Source organism: Labeo rohita, chromosome 4 (assembly GCF_022985175.1).
Source record: "Labeo rohita strain BAU-BD-2019 chromosome 4, IGBB_LRoh.1.0, whole genome shotgun sequence".
NCBI classification, from domain to species: domain Eukaryota; kingdom Metazoa; phylum Chordata; class Actinopteri; order Cypriniformes; family Cyprinidae; genus Labeo; species Labeo rohita.
Genome location: NC_066872.1, coordinates 20,368,965 through 20,386,178, shown reverse-complemented (window position 1 = coordinate 20,386,178; position 17,214 = coordinate 20,368,965). Strand labels below are relative to the sequence as shown.

The following is a 17,214-nucleotide window of genomic DNA, read 5'->3' as shown; positions in this document are numbered from 1 at the left end:
ATTTTAGAAAATCTACATAATTAAAATAAACGGTATCACTCTGAACTGAATTAGAAATGGATCAGCAGACGTCAAAATACATTTACAGATATTTCAAAATTGGTTTTAAAAAGTATGAATAGCTGTTGAAAGCTAGACTTATTGACTGGAGTTGATTATTGACTATTTTAAGATGTATTTTATTCAAAAATCTAAGTGACTTAAGCCACAATGTTAACTACTAATTTACTGAATGAGTAAGATCAATCAATCTGCAGTCGTGCTGACATTCGGGGAAACGGCACTCTCTTGGTCGTCATGTTGCTTAACTAGGCTACATTATATTTTATAAATATAAAAACTCAATTTTTACCATAGTATGTTTGTTCCATGAGTTTTCTTTGTCTGTGTTGTTGCGCTTATTTGTTTTGATTTCTCCACGAGAGTCTCCCTGTCACATACAGAAAGGCTGTGCTAGCCTCAACTGGTACAACCTTGTTACTGTATTCATTATCAATCGTCATTTACACAGAATGTAATTAAATCAGAATCATTCTTACAAAAATTACTCAATAGCACTTACCCATTTCTTTCCAACTTTATAAAATGTATATTCTCTGCTTTAAGTTTTACTCCTCCATGTTCCATCCCGCTGATGTCCAAACGTCCGGCATTCGCACTGACTGGAGACAATTAGCAAACTGGTTCCACATGTGTATTACACCAATGTACATACTGTACGTTCTGACAGCAAACAACAACAACAAAAAAATAATTATAAAGGATTTATTAAAAATAAACAAGTAATATTATTTTTAATGGCAGTAGGAATCTAATTTAATGACTTTTAATGCCATTTAAGGCCACAATATTTGCTAAGTCCATTTAATGGCTTTTAATGCTTTTCAATGTCCAGCGGAAACCCTGTATTATAGATCTGTAATATACAATATGATTTACTTGTTGACATTTTAAATCTAGAGTCTATAGTTCATTGTTTCACCAAGAAATTACTTGCAAAACGTTTTGACCCCTCTTCGATATGGTACCATCATCTGCAAAATATATCAATAATCATTTATTTAAAGGACTAATTATACTTCCCTGTGGTATACCATTTTCTGCATTAAATGTAGATGACTGGCTTGAACCCATCTGCACTATAAATGTCCTTTGAAATGAAAATTGTAACAACTAATTGTACATTTTACCTGTTACTGTCATTCCAGCAGATTTAATAACAATCCTTCTCTTGATGCATACACATTTTTCAATATCTTTCAAATGTTTTCTTAATAAAATAGCTTTTTCTATATATGACATTGACTCATTCCCAGGTATAATGTCAGCTAGATTCATACAAGAAACAAGACACACAAGACCACACTGATCAATCGATATGATCAGATGCTTACATAAATGCTGTTTTGTGACCACATTTATTATGTTAATACGTGGAAAACATGCAGCACATACTTACATATTAATCAAGTTTACACATAGCATTTAAGATGTGTTTTTGTTGTACTGAACATTAAACATAGGTACAAATCTTTTGTCCATTTGTCCAGCTTGTCCACTTTCTGCCATATCCAGAGGTAGTCAAAAACTCATTTGATTTGATTGCTTTTATAAATGTAAACACTCATGTGGTCAAATGTATTCAAATAACCACAAAAGACCGCCTTCCCTCCTCCTACTGATCTAATGCATAAAAAGTACATGAAGCATCTTACCAGGTAGGATATAAACTTTGGAAGCTTAAGTTGTAACTTTAATTTGAAGATGAAAAATGTGCCAAGTACAATGTTCTCCACCATTCCTCACTTCTAACATGGTGTGGTTTTAAAGCTACTGCTCTCCTTATCTTTTTCCATTGTCTCATTTCATGTTTATATGTAAATTGTATGAATGTATTTTGTCCATTTGACCACAAGATCTGAAAAAACCCACCCATTTACTCCTCACTCTTGAAATAATAGACAGTCTATTTGAGATCCGATCAAACCAAAACACATTTTACTAAATCGGGGGCGCTTCTGTGAACCTCAAGATTGCCTTTTTTTCTGCAAGTCTTTCCACAGTGATGGCACATGACAGGCCTCTCTCTGGTGTTATTACACGATTCCTAAGATGTTTCGTGTCTCTGAAACTTTCGACAAGTCCACACTGATGAGAAAAACAGTTCTCTCATGTGTGAAAACTCATGTGGTACTTAAGGGCTGCTTTATGTTTGAAACTCTTTCCACAGTGACCACAAATAAACGGCTTCTCTCCAGTGTGAACTCTCATGTGCCTGTTTAGGGTATCTTTTCGGTTGAAGCTTTTTCCACATTGTTGGCATGTGAAAGGCTTCTCTCCTGTGTGAATTCTTATGTGGTCTTCCAAGTGTTGTTTGTAATTGAAACTCTTTCCACACTGAGGGCATGTGTATGGTTGCTCTCCAGAGTGAATTCTCAAGTGGCCTTCGAAGTGTCGTTTTTGACGGAAATTCCTTCCACACTGAGGGCATGTGTATGGTTTCCCTCCGTGAACTTTCATATGGATTTTAAGGTTTGCATGCTGATCAAAAGTCTTTCCACACTGAAAGCAGGTGTGAGGCTGTTCTCCATTGTGAATTCTCATGTGTCTGTTAAAGCTTTCTTTTTGAGTGAAACTTATTCCACATTGTTTGCAGGTGAAAAGGCTCTCTCCAGTGTGAACTGTCATGTGGGAATTAAGGTTTCCTTTCCGGTTGAAACTTTTTCCACACTGTTGACATTTGTAAGGCTTCTCTCCAGTGTGAATACTCATGTGGACTCCAAGGTTTCCAAGTTGAGTGAAACTCCTTCCACACTGTTGGCATGTGTATGGCTTCTCTCCATTGTGAATTCTAACGTGTCTTTTAAGAGTTACTTCTCTATTGAAATGCTTTCCACAATGTTGGCAGGCATAAGGCTTCTCTCCTGTGTGAATCCTCATGTGTCTCTCAATACCTTGTTTTTGATTAAAACACTTTCCACACTGTTGGCAAGTGAAATACCTGATATTTCCTGTTTTCTGAGTCTTTTCACTTGAGGAAGTTTTTTCAGTCTGTGAGCAAGTAAAATATTTTTCTCCAGTTATAAAATTATGCTTATTCTTATATTGAGCTTCCTCTTCCATTTCATCCAGGTCTTGATTCTCCTCTTTCAGCACCATCAGGCCTAAGGGGAAAAGAGACAAATAAAACTTAACCCCAATTTCAATGGCACAAAGCAACAGATAACAAATTATTTAGACATGTAAAGTTTTAAAACCAACATAAAACTAGATCCTATACCTACTAAGATTACATGTAATCTGAGAATCACTTCTCAATATTGCTAACTCTTTAATTTCTTTAAGACGTCTCAAAAACTATCAAGATGGCATTTAAACCTGTTTGAACCTGTTCACATCCAGAATAAAAAAAATGTCCTGATAATTTACTCTCCTCCATGTCATCCAAGATGTTCATGTCTTTCTTCAGTCACAAATAAATTAAAGTTTTAGAGGACAACATTCCAGGATTTTTCTTTATATGATGAACTTCAGGGGTAGCCAATGGGTTAAAGGTCCAAACTACAGCTTCAAAGGGTACTACACAATCCCAGCCAAGGAATAATAGTCTTATCTAGTGAAACAATCTGTCATTTTCACGTTATACTTTTTAACCACAAATGCTCGTCTTGCGCATGTGTCTTCACACATTACATGATTACATTGGAAAAGTCATGCACTGTTAGTCTGTGTACTTAGAATCGAAAATTTGGGTAGGGAGAAAAGCTAATTTTCTTCTCCTACTTCAAAATCAGACATTGATGTTTCACTTTTTTTTGTATAGGACGTTTGACTTTCTTTGCATGTTCACTTTTCTAAACACTGGTTCGGTTCTTTCACGCATGTGTGATTACGTAATGCGTGAACTCAAGCTGGTGCAAGATAAACATTTTTGGTTAAAAAAAATAAACAACATTTTATTCATTTAAAGAAAATGACTGACCGTTTCGCTAGATAAGACCCTTATTACTCAGTTGGGATCGTGTAGAGCCCTTTATGGACCTTCAACCCATTCAGTCCCATTGAAGTCCACTATACAGAGAAAAATCCCGGAATGTTTTAATCAAAAACCTTAATTTCTTTTTGACTGAAGAAAGACATGAACATCTTGGGTGACTTAAGGATAAATTATTAGTAACGTTTTATTCTGAAAGTGAACTAATCCTTTAAAAAAGGACTAATCACCCATACATCTTCTAGGGATGAAGGTGCAAAAAAATAAAAAAAATGTAGGGGGGAACAAAACAAGGACAAACTCTTTATACTTAACCATCAGACCCAAAACTCTTCACACAGTAAATCCATGTAATGATTTATTTTAAAAGAAAACTGGCAATATTCAGGAAGAAAGCAGATGTTTGTTATAACTTTGAAGTGACCCATCATGATGGTTTAAACATCGCTGACAATTGGAGTTACAATTCCCCCCAAAAAACTGAAAGCAACACATTCGCAGAAGCAAGAAAGAACAGTAGAACCAAATACAAATTGCTAACATATGTGACACCAGTTATGTGTAACTGGGGCTTTACATACGTCACAATATCCAGAATTTAAACAATTGCTGTCCAGGGCCTGGTTGAGTTGCATAAGTAATGCATTGTCACCATGATCAAAAGACACTATTTCACAGATCTAAAATACTGACACACATGTGATTTCTTCCCCAGCTGCTCACATTCACAGACATAAACAAATTGACTGTAACAAGTATGATTTAGTCCACAGTTCAGATAGCCTACAAATTTTCACAAAAGCAGAAAGTTTTCTAAAATGATAAACTTAACCATTCAGCCTTTAAACTATTTTAAATAAAAGGAATCATATCTCTCTTTGTGCTTTGTTTATATTTTGTTAATGCATTAGCATTAGCTTCTTGTCAATCCAATGGTTCACATTTACAATGGCGTGTTTTCTGCGTAAAAAAAAAACAACAACAGGGAGTCTTATTGAAAACGCAATTTCACTCTCTGCCAGCAGATGGCGCTTTTGGAACAGCAGAAATACAGTATAGTTTTTTCCCTCCAATAACAGCAGTACACAAAGCCACACAGCACCTGACTTTGAAATGTGCAGCACTGACGTTAATTCAATAAAACCATAGCCTTTTGAAATGTAATCGTCATATTAAGCCATATTGCAATTCTTGTGTCCCTAAATTTAAGACCTCTGGAAATTATAATTATGACTTTGTTGTACCATTTAAGACCTTTTATGCCCTTCAAATTTGATCAAAACTTTTTAAGGCCCTGTAGAAACCCTGATTATGTCAACCATGTAAGTTTTTTCTGTGCTTTTAAGATAACTTTGTATCTGAACTTAGTTCTCACAAAAACTGACGAGGCTTTAAAACACATGCAGATGTTTTGTTGTTGTAAAGACAGCCCTTTCTGGAAAGAGGGAAGGGAATAGCAGCTCACTGGCATTGCAAGAGAGACAGGAGAAAAGTATGTTTTTGCTTCCACCCAAGCCATTTAGTGGATGAAATACTAATTTGTGCATGAGGTATTTTGAGATAAAATTTTCACAGACACAGATACATCTATATTGAATAGTTTAAACAGAATTTATTTATAGTTGATTTTGCAGATAAACTGTAGCAATTGTGAAGACATCTCTCTTCTAGCATTGTCATTTCTGAAATAGCTCCTTTTGTAAACCTCTTGTCACACTGAGAACGGCAATGTCTTTCCAGAATGAGTTTGCAAATGATGTTTTAAGTCTTTCTGATAGGTGGAACACATCTCATTCGAGAAAGGTCTCTCTCCATTGTGAAGCCTTGTGCTTATTAAGGGTTACTTAAGTCTGAAATTCTTTTCACACTGATAACATGTAAATGACTTTTGTTCATGTGATACCTAAGGTTTGGTTTTGTTGTGAAGCTCTTTCCACACAATTGCAGGTTTATCCTTCTCTGTGGTGTGAATTCTCATGTGGTATTTAAGACTTCCTTTTTGATTGAAACTCCTTCCACACTGTTGGCAGGTGTATGGCTTCTCTCCAGTGTGAATCATTATGTGCTTGTTAATGCTTCCTTGTTGAGTAAAACCTTTTCCACACTGAGGGCATGTGTAAGGCTTCTCGCCAGTGTGAACGGTCATGTGTTTTTTAAGGGTTCTGTTGTGCGTAAAACATTTTCCGCACTGTTGGCAAACGAAAGGCCTTTCTCCTGTGTGAATTGTCATGTGGCTTTTAAGGATTCTTTTTTGGGTGAAACCATTTCCACAATATTGGCAGGTGAAAGGCTTCTCTCCAGTGTGAATTTTCTTGTGGGCATTAAAAGTATGTTTATGTGGAAAACTCCTTCCACATTGAGGGCATGTATAAGGTTTTTTCTCCAGTGTGAACAATCATGTGCCTTTGAAGGCTTCCTTTTCGACTGAAACTATATCCACACAGTTTGCATATGAAAGGCTTCTCTCTGGTGTGAACTGTCATGTGGGCTTTGAAGTTTCCTTGATGATCGAAACTCTTTCCACACTGTTGGCAGGTGAAATAACTTCTAGTTCCAGTTGTGGAATCCTCACATTTCTTACACTGATCTTTATCTTGCATTTCATTTAGTTTTTCACTCTCTTCTTTCAGTGCCATCAGGTCTACAGTGAAAAAAGACAAATACAAGTTAACCCCCATTAAAAAGCAATAGCAGAACAGAAAGTAACAATGGCCCAATGCCATTTATGTCTAAAACGGGTGTGAAACCCAGCTTGTGGAGTGTCACAATGTTGCAGAATTTAAAGTTCTGAATGTAGAGTTTTCTCTTAACATGATCCACAAAGCTGCTGAAACAAACTTTTACTAGAAATAGAGTGAAGTCTTAAGTTAAGAGTAAGTTAAGTTAAGTTATGCTATGGATGATGTCAGCATGCTTACTACCTATGCACACAGTGATTGGCTAAAATGGGAGGGGTCTCTGTCAGAGATTTATTCAATATGGAGAATATGGGAATAGCAAAATTTGGAGTTGGGATAACCTTTAAAACAAAAAAAGACATACGGAAAAACGTGCAAATGAATGCAGCATGTTTGTAAAAAATTTACATTCCAAGGCAGAAAAAAAACAATAGAAACAATCTGAATTTTGAATGGTTTTACTGGTTTTTAATGGTAACTGTAATGATGCCTGTTGGTCTCTTGGTAATTTGTTGCCTTCTATTGGTGATTTGTTAAAACCACTAAATTCTAATGGAACGTGTCCCAAAACACCCTACAGGAATCCATTTTTTAATAGTTTTAATGGTTAAAAGTTGATCATTTGTAATGTTTGTAATGGTATTTGTAGTGGAAACTATTAGAATTTTTGTGATGGTTTGTACTGTTTTTCAGCAGGGAGCATAGTTTGTAATTTGGTCTTACTGACTTAGGAGTCCTCTTCATTACTACCATTTCACAGATCTAGGAGTTAGTTTTAGCACCAAAAATGCTTTGTGAAATATCCTAAATTTAGGATAGACACACCCATTATTTTTAAGATTTTCTCCTGAAAAAAAAAAAAAAAAAAAAAGAGCTACTTTTGAGCTACTTTTAGCCTCAAGACGTTTTGTGAATACGGGCCCTGGAGCCAGTTGCATAAACTCAGCCTCTATGTTAAGACAGTGTCTTAAGAACTAGTCTAACCAACTAGTGGTCAGCCAAAGGGTAATCAGTCTTATTTTCTGAAAAAGTATGACCAGTCTTAAAGAAAAAAAAACTAGCGGACTAACTTTTAAGACAAGTCTCAACCTTTTATGCAACCGGTCCCTGGTCTACAATATTAGAAAATACTTTTAAAGTGTAACAGAAACTGTGCTTATTATTAAAGTTATATATCTCTCTTAGAGATACTGCATTAGATCTTAAACAACATATACCACAACATTTTGTTGGATAGCTTGAGAATTATGTAGGCATTTGTGGACAAGAAATATGCTTTTTGTTCTATATATCTGACTGCTACCACTTCTGTAAATGAAGAGACATCTTATCAAACAACTATGGAAAACACAACTCTTTTCCTCTGTTACGTTAATAAATTACCTGCATATAGATCCACATCCCTGCTTGCCTGGACAGTTCTGTCATTACTTTTTATCATGTTGGTCTAAATGATCTTCTAGGTACACAACTATCCTGTGTTGGTCCTAGAGGGACATTTAGAAAACATTTTATAAGTAATAAGCTATTATCTGTCTTGTTTTTAACCTTCCTCATCAGAACGCTCTGTTTGAGTTGGCATGGTAGACTGCGGAAGTACACACCCACTGCTATGATTGGCTAATAGTTGTGTATGTTTGGCAGTGTATATTCCTCATAAATGGACGCTGCTGTGATTTTGTACAAAAACGCATATAATTCAATACATGTAAGAAGAAACAAAGCAATAGTGACTACGTAATAAAAACAGTTACTCACACTTGTGTTGCGACATTACTGTCGGATCCGATATAGTCGGCACAGCATCGTCTTTTAGTTTGAATCTTTTTGAAAATCCCACGTCGAATTGTGCCTTGTAAACAAATCCGCGGTAAAATGAAGTGAAGAAAGCACCAAGTTCTTACTGACGTGGTCTGGATCTTCATTAAATATAAAGTTAATCCACTCTTTCCTAATGTTGGGATTAGAAGGAAGGCAATGCACTGTTTTTTCCACAACTTGGCACTGCACAGCATCTTTTTGTCTTCAGAGCCATCTTTATCATTTGGTTTTTACATACACCTGCATGTTCGTCTCTCATAAACACTACATGCGCAAATCATTGGGCGGCGATGTAGAAGCAAGCGTTGATCTTCCATGGAGGTGGTGTTTACAGACACGATTACATCAAAGAGTCGTATATTTCACAAGCTGTTGTTTTGGCAGGTTGGCTTAAATATAAGCTGTTTTTAGACTAACAACTAGAAAGTTGTCTCGAGAAAGAGTTCTGAAACTTACAGGATGTTTTTATAAGATGTCATTCTAACACCTTATCTCTCTCTTTTTTTTTTGTCAACTAAATAGGTTAATTTTGGAGTTTGTCCTGCTTATTTCTCTCTATACAATAAAAGTTATAGTTGAGTTCCTGTTCTGAACTTTCAAAAGTCACATTGTGTTTCTCAATATTGTCATTGTATCAGCAGAATTATGCAGGACAACCAGGCCAAAATTCACGCGTTATGTTCCTAGGTAGAAAAAAATAATAATTTTAGGGCAGTTTGAGTGGAGTTGAGTTCTGGTTGAAGGTAAAAATACTTATTTTAGGGTAACTTAATTAACTTAATAGTTTTGGACAAATTTAAAACTGCTTACGTGATTCGGTGGTTCTTAAACTCGTGTACGCGAAGTCTCCCTCAACTTCAAAAATCATTTCAAAATCATCCTACATCGCTGCAGAAGTACTGACACATTCATTGCAAAGTAAACATGCAAAGAAGATAAAACATCCTCAACAAAAAAGGTAAAACAGTGAAATAGGACCATTTTGAAGTTGAGGGAGAACATGAGATGGGAGTTTTTTGACATACGCTGTCATAAACCAGAAAAAAACAATCCAGGCAGAGTAAGACAAGACGAGCGTTTGACATTAAAAAGTATATAAATTGTATTATTTCTTGCCTGGGATCATTTACAACCGCATTTGGGATCGTTTGAAGCCGCATTTAAACTGCATTTTGAAAGTCGGGTCACCATACCAGTCCATTATATTAAAAAACGTAATTTCTTTACGACTGAAGAAAGAAAGACATGAACATCTTGGATGACAAGGGGGTGAGTACATTATATGTGAATCTTCGTTTTGGAAATGGACTTCTCCTTTAAATACAAAGTAACCCAATTGACATAAAAATTTAAGTAAATCCAGGCTACTTTGCATTTTTTTATATCTCCATTTCTGGTTTAGTGGACATTTTAATAGGGATCAAATGAGAAAGAAAACCAACCTGTTTGTTCCTCAGTATCTTCTTTTTTAACTGTGAATGCTTCTTCAATCCTCATATCTTCACTCTCCTCTTTAATAAACGCCATCTTTGTTTGTTCCTCAGTGTCTTCTTGATTGACTCTTAATGCTTCTTCAATCTTCATGTCTTCACTCTCCTCTTTAATAAACGCCATCTTTATAATAGTAAGTCACGCGGATCTCACCTGCTTCACCAGGAGTTTTTCTATGAGTTTAAGATGAGAATAATAAATCAAAAGAAAAATAAATGCCATCTAAATCTCTGGGTGCATCTCAAACAGATCTCCAGTTCAGTAGTTAGTAATCAGCACACTGTTCCTTATGATATGGAATTTAATGCATCATGTATGAAAGCTATACAGTTTGTCCCATATTCCTTTTATGCTAAGGCACATAAATGACATACTATGTGGTACAGAACAAATATTTTGAGCGTCCCTTATTCTGTTCTATATTTTCTTTTTCTGAAGTTAGCAACCCTACTGGTAAGAGATTCATTATTCATATTTGTACTTATTATTTATATTTGTTATTCAATTATTTGTACATAATATCTAATAGATTTCACTTTCATGACAATACCTGCAGTTTGTAAAAGCTATCATTACACACGTTTGTGTTTGTTGTTATCGTTTGTCGTCAGCATGAGCTGATTCGAGCGATTCAAACCACTGAATCGTTTTGCGAATGATTTGGTTCAGTTGATTCGGATTTTCAAAAAAGCTCCGTTTCTCTTGTCACTTATTTCCAGTACTTGTACGATATAACTGAAATAGGGATATAGAGAGTGCAATGAGACGCACCTTTTCTGTTATTAATATGAGGATGCGCTTTACTAACCAAAACAACGTTAAATAAAGTATTACATCGTTATATTTAAGAATGATCAATTTGTTTTCCGTAGCTTCTAAAACGTTAGACTGACAAAACATATCGCATTGAATTCTAAACTTAAAACCACAAACCTTTCGCTCAGCTGAATCACAACAGCTGCAGGAGCGCGGCGCAGGTTATGACGTCGCTTCACCAGAGCAAAATAAAAGTTTCAAAATACTGCCGTCTATTATATGCATATGGTGATGCATTTCCACAGTCAGTACCAGTGTAAATTTATAAACGTATAAAGTAAAATTATAAAGTACATTTGTAATACTATAATTTGTTTTCTTACTTACACTTTCTTATGAACTTCTTGCCATTAAATTACATAGAAACAGATAATTAGTTTTAATACAAAGGAGGTGAGATGGGAATTTCCATTCATCACTACAGAAGTTTACACAACTACAATGACTTTCACTTCTGAAAGCCCTGGAAATGTGACAAGGGTCTATATAGAGACAGTGTTATCTGTTGCATGAATTTTGTCATTAGTCAGAAAGAGCTTTATTGTCAAGTATGTCTGAAATTTGTTTTGTTTTGTTACAGTGAACTTAAAACACAAACAAAAAACAAGCAAACAAAAAACAATAGGCACCAAAAATGTCAGATAACAGTCCAGTACCTTGAAATAATAGGATTTACATCTAAAATTATTCACACTATTCATTTTACTACTGGAATGAGCTAAATGGCTTTGTCAACAAGCAAGAAGGATTCAATCTTCAAGAAAATGTATGTTTGGTTTTATATTCATTGTGTTTGTTAGTTCTTAATAAGAATACCTGTAAAATAGTGGTTCAACCAAAAAGATTCCTCTCATTTACTCATTCTTATGCTGTCACAAACTCACATGATCTTCTTTCATGGAGCACAAAGAGATTGTGTTACATTTTTATCTGTTCTAACCCCAAACCAACTGAATCACAACAAAAGGCTGGTTAAACCATTTAACTCTTTTGAATTACCTTTATCCTTCATTGAATTCACTATGATGTCTCAAGGTTCAGTCCCCTATTTTAGTGAAAACATTTTTGGGCTGGTGTTTGCTGAAGCCTGATGAAACTAGATATGCATTTTATGTACAGAAAAGACATTTCTATATTGCATATTGGTTATTTTTGTTTATCTTTTCCTAAGCCATTTTTGTATTTTAGATTCATCGATGGTTGTTTTTTTTTTTTTTTTGTTGCACCATAGTGTATGCACTGAATATTTCTTGATGACTTGTCATTTGTGCCTGTCTTATGGCATAATATATTCACAAACAATGTGCAGAATTCATCTGGTGTTGTATTAAAATTAAAACAGCATAACGTTTTGTTTCCTTTTTTTTTTTAAATTTAGTGTATAATAGCATTTTAATCTAAATGAATGTGGCTTTGATTAGCATGTAATTTAATGAAAGGATAATTTAAATTATGAGATACCCAGAATTTTTGATCAGCAGTTAACCAATAACATGATGCAATTCGAACATTTCTTTTCAAATTAGAGTCAGATTAAAATATTAGAGTCAGAATTTTGATTGAAAACTAGTATGATAATTTTGATGATCAAACTAGTATATGTATGAGTAACAAAATGTTTTCTTTGTGTCCAGAATTGACTGCAGTGATAATGCAAAAACTGACGCTGCAAAAAGTAGATTTTAATAATGTCTAAATATATACCCAAATGCATAATCTAATAAAAGTAAATCATTTTGTTTGAAAACAATGTTCCAAGCAACTAAGGAAACACAGCACTATTTGCATGTTTATATATAGGGATATTTAACCATCAAACAATCATTCCCTACTGCCTCTATAGTGACGGAACACGGAACATTCACTTTTTACAATGAAATCAAATGACTAAAAAACAAATGAGGGCAAATGAGCTATTACATGATTCTTACAGTGTTTTCTGTTTGTGAAACTTCTTCCACCCTCAAGGCACATAAACGTTTCTCTCTTGAGTGAATCCTCATGTGGTTATTAAGGGATGTTTTAGATCTGAAACCATTTCCACACTGTTGGCAGGTAGATGGCTTCACTCCAGTGTGAACTCTCATGTGGACTTTGAGGTTTCCTTGTTGATAGAAACTCCTTCCGCACTCTTGGCAGGTGTAAGGCTTCACTCCTGTGTGAATTCTCTGGTGGACTATAAGGTTTCCTTGTTGATCAAAACGCTTTCCACACTGAGGGCATATGAATGGCTTTTCTCCACTGTGAATTCTTTTATGGACTTCAAGGATTCCTTTTCTAGTAAAACTTTTTCCACATTGTTGGCAGGTGAAATAGCTCTTTCCGGTGTGAATTCTCATGTGGACTTTGAGGCTTCCTTGTTGGTAGAAACTCTTTTCGCACTGTGGACAGGTGTAAGGCTTCTTTCCTGTGTGAATTCGCATATGAGCTTTAAGGCTTCCTTTTTTAGAGAAACTCTTTTCACATTGTTGGCAGGCGTAAGGCTTTTCTCCAGTGTGAATTCTCATATGGATTTCATGGTTTTCTTTCGTACTTAAACACTTTCCACACTGATGACACATAAAATTACTTCTAGCTCCTGTCTTTTGAGATCTTTTTTGTGAAGAAGTCTTTTTAGTCTGTGAGCAATTAAATAAATGATGTTTCTCATACTGATTTTTGTCGTCCGTTTTATTCACATCTTGACTTTCTTCATTCAGTGGCATCAAGTCTAAAGCAAAAAGAGATCAATACAAGTTAACTCCATTTTAACCCTTAAATGCGTGGCTGTTTCGCCAGTCACTATGACATATTCGGGTCTTTAACGACCCAGACCAATATATCCAGGATGGATGGATCTCTAACTTGCATAAAACTCTCTTGATATTTTAAGAACAAGTACAGAAGAATAAAATAAAGCATAATTCATTTACCTTTTGAAACTTACAAGAGTTCAATTTAAGCAGATGAATCTCATATTCCCAATCTCAACCATATTCGCAAAACTATCATTTTCAGTACTTCAAAATCAATAGTTTGATCGCTGGCAGCTTATTCACCACATCCACCTTCAAATGACAGTTACATTTATATTTTATTGCATACAGTAATTGCTCCGCAGTAAAGCCATTCAAACCAATTCAAATTTTGCTGATGATATTCTATTTTATATTCTTTCATATTTTATGATTTTTTTGTTGTTGTTGTTTTATTGTTCATAAATGAATAGATTAAGGAATGCTTAGAAAGTTGATGTCAAACTTTAAAAAATGAGGGAGGGTAGTAAATGACGTCCCGGGTCAATAAAGACCTGAGGTATGCATTTAAGGGTTAAAGCATCAAACATCAATATATTTAGATGTATTTAGATGTATAGCATAAAAACCACCGACATGTATGCTAGTTACTCACTGAGCTCAATATTGCTAACTCCTGGAGAGGAGTATATTATATAGAATATTGGTACATAGAGAGGAGTATATAGAATATTGCTGACTCAGGAGAGCTGATTAATTATAAACAGATGTCAAATTTGCCATTTAAGCCTAAAGTATTAGAAAAATATTGTCCTCTCACCCATGTCCTACGATACTGTATTTGTGAACAATTTAAGTCATGATTTAAGACCCATCGTAGTACAGAAACTGTGCTTATTAAAGCTACAAATGATCAGTTATTTGCATGTAATCATGCCTATATTCCTTCAGGTGCTATTAGATCTTTCAACAATATAGATCGTAACATTCTCTTGAGTAGCTTGGGAATTATTTTGGCATTTGTGGACAAGTATTAGCATTGTTTATGTTTCATATATCTACTGCTTTCCTTGTGTAAATGAAACACAAGCATGGAGTTCCACAGGGCTCAGTATTAGGTCCTCTGTTTTTTATTCATGTATATGTTTTCCCACCACAGGGAATAGACTATTATTAACTACAAAATTCACCAAGTTCACTCTGAGACAAAAGACACTTCATCTATTTGGACAAGTGCATTTTGGCATGTAAAGTTTCCTCAATATTCCCATTATAATTTTTACATCAAAAACAATCAGATTGTTGCTCTTTGTAAAAAGGATGCAATTTCAATTATTTTGGAAATGTGAATAAATAAGTGGTGGAAATTTAAAGAACAATTTGTCATCTAGTTTAAACCAGAGCACTAAAAAAAGGGAGTAGAATGTTTTTTTTAAATCATGACAGTTTAGATTAGAAATCTTACCATCATTATTTGAAGAACATTTGAAGAAAAAAAAATTACGCAATAAATTAAACTGAAATCCTTTTAAAAAGGAAGGTGAGAAAGCTGCAGGAGGGCAGAGTGTGTACAAAACACCTGCAAATGAATTGAGAAAATGTGTAGAACAAAAAAAATGCTTTACAATAGTCCAGCCTTGAGAATGAAAACCAACCTGTTTGTTCCTCATTATCTTCTTGTTTGACTCTGATTGTTTCTTCAATCTTCATGTCTTCACTCTCCTCTTTAATAAATGCCATCTTTATAATAGTGTGTCACGTGGAGCTTCACCAGCAGTTTTTCTGTGTATTTGGACACTTTGTCCTGTTGAAGATGAGTAGCTATAATTAACAGAAAGAAAAATAAATGCAAACTAAGCATAAGGGTGTCTCAATCAGCTCCCTAGTTCAGCAGACACGGGTAAAGGGTAATTCAAAGTGATAGTTAATGGACTTAAAAGGACTGATAAGCCAAAACCACTCACACAATAATTAATAAATAATTATTTTAACAATAAATAACAATTGAGCAAATTAAACAAAAAGCACAAATTACACAGGCTTTACTACTTACTTTTGATTAATATTATGTATTAAATGGTTACTATATTGCATTTAACAGACTAGACTTTCCAATAATAATAATAAGACAAATAGTGGTAAACAGTCATTGTTTGTAAAAATTCATTACACGTTTGTTTGTTGTTCTCGTTACATTTACAGCTTTGAGCAGCAGGTGTTGACAACGTGCGCTTATTCGAGCGATTCAAAACCGAATCATTTTGCGATGCAATTGATTCTATTGACTCGGAGTTTCGAGACGATTCATTTTTCCATCATTGAATGAATTCGTGTTCACGATAATCTGAATCACGATATAGGGATCGAAATGAGACAAATTTCCTGTTGCTCGTGTAACGCGCTTTACTCACACAGATTAACGTTCATTAGATAAGATAACATATTAGATAGTGTTAATTACAAAGTGTTACATAAAGTATGGTTGCATTCAATACTAGCTAATTACCTTTACAACAGTAAAGTATAGTAAACGCGTTGTATCGATTTAAACACTTCAAATAATTAAAACAACAAACCTTTCTTCAGCTGTTACTCAGAGGCAGGAGCGCGACGCAACCCTGTAACGTCACATCACCAGAACAAAATAAAAGTCCTGTTCACACGGGGGTATTTACATAAAGAAAAAACTGCTCTACTAGCTTTACTAGTATCCAAAATTTTAGTTTTTCCATGATAAAAATTCTAGCAGTAGAATCAAATGTGCAGTGAATCAGATTTATGTGTAATATCAGAGCACTTTTATTCTGCTAATGCCAATAGTTTGATCACCAGTCTGCTAATGACATTGTCTATAATCTGAAAAATGGATCAGCTTTGGATAGTGTCTCAGGTAATGTTTTTTTTTTGTTGTTGTTGTTGTTTTTATTTACTTGTGGAAAGGCTGCATTTCTGGACATTTCTGGAAGTTTTCTTGGAAAATAACATTCAGAGAAGCAACATGTAACACTAAACTTTTCTGAGCACAAATCACTTCAACAATGTCCTTTATTTGTAAAGTTAATTGCCAAAGCTCATCTGTGGGATCCAGCAATCTGTCACCAAGTGTAACAAGCCTTAAAAAATTAAACTTTGAATAGCCTGACATGCCAGCTTAAGTCCATGGAAACTAGTTTTTGGAAAAGCATCAGAGCCATTATATTTTACCTGATTGATTCAATGCTTAAGAACTGAGTAAGTGAACCATTTCTTAAGAGTACTTGCGGTAAAATGCTACATCATAAGACAACACACCTATTGTGAACAATGCAAGGTGGCAAGCCGGGTTGGCACACTTTAAAGTTCTTTAAGGAATTTAAAACTCAGTTGAATTTATGCCTTTAAGCTCTATTGTATCTTCTGTCTGTATTGGTTAACAGCAAAATTGTAGCCCTCAACAGTGTTTAGTTATCACATCAATTTGAGTCAACAAACTAGTAGTTAACCAGCATCTGCAAAAATCTTTGGACTAAAATTTTCAGTAAATCCACCAGTAAAGTGTGATCCCAAATGATCTCCAGCAGTGCAGTGAGGAATCTAAGGATCCTCAAATGCAACCTATGTGTTTTGCTTCAAAAGAGCAACCTTTTTTTTGTATTCTTTATTATTTCTTTTATATTCATTTATTCTTCATTCATTCATT

The 17,214-nt window shown here is 34.7% G+C and overlaps 3 protein-coding genes and 1 pseudogene across 4 annotated transcripts in view; 1 reads left to right on the top strand and 3 right to left on the bottom strand.

The window, feature by feature from the left end:
* Window positions 1-17,214, top strand: part of LOC127164208 (gastrula zinc finger protein XlCGF8.2DB) — a 196,520-nt gene that overhangs the window by 120,812 nt on the left and 58,494 nt on the right. The gene's annotated exons all lie outside the window — the stretch shown is intronic.
* LOC127164203 (gastrula zinc finger protein XlCGF7.1) overlaps window positions 1-17,214 on the bottom strand; it is a 240,762-nt gene that overhangs the window by 207,462 nt on the left and 16,086 nt on the right. The window lies entirely within an intron of this gene.
* Window positions 1,410-6,017, bottom strand: LOC127164228 (gastrula zinc finger protein XlCGF8.2DB-like). 2 transcript variants are annotated; one of them, XM_051108038.1, is made up of 2 exons: window positions 5,898-6,017; window positions 1,410-3,164 (listed from the first exon to the last, which is right to left on the bottom strand). In XM_051108038.1, exon 2 carries the CDS (start codon window positions 3,157-3,159, stop codon window positions 2,170-2,172), a length of 990 nt encoding a protein of 329 aa, XP_050963995.1. In that variant the 5' UTR covers window positions 3,160-3,164; window positions 5,898-6,017; the 3' UTR covers window positions 1,410-2,169. The 2 variants fall into 2 exon arrangements, with proteins under 2 accessions (XP_050963995.1, XP_050963996.1); XM_051108039.1 differs by lacking the exon at window positions 5,898-6,017 and adding an exon at window positions 3,983-4,071.
* On the bottom strand, window positions 4,156-16,173 carry LOC127164526 (gastrula zinc finger protein XlCGF57.1-like; annotated as a pseudogene).

What these genes read in the sequence shown, in the direction of transcription:
- LOC127164228 (XM_051108038.1), bottom strand. Translation starts at nt 3,159, where the DNA reads ATGGTGCTGAAAGAGGAGAATCAAGACCTGGATGAAATGGAAGAGGAA.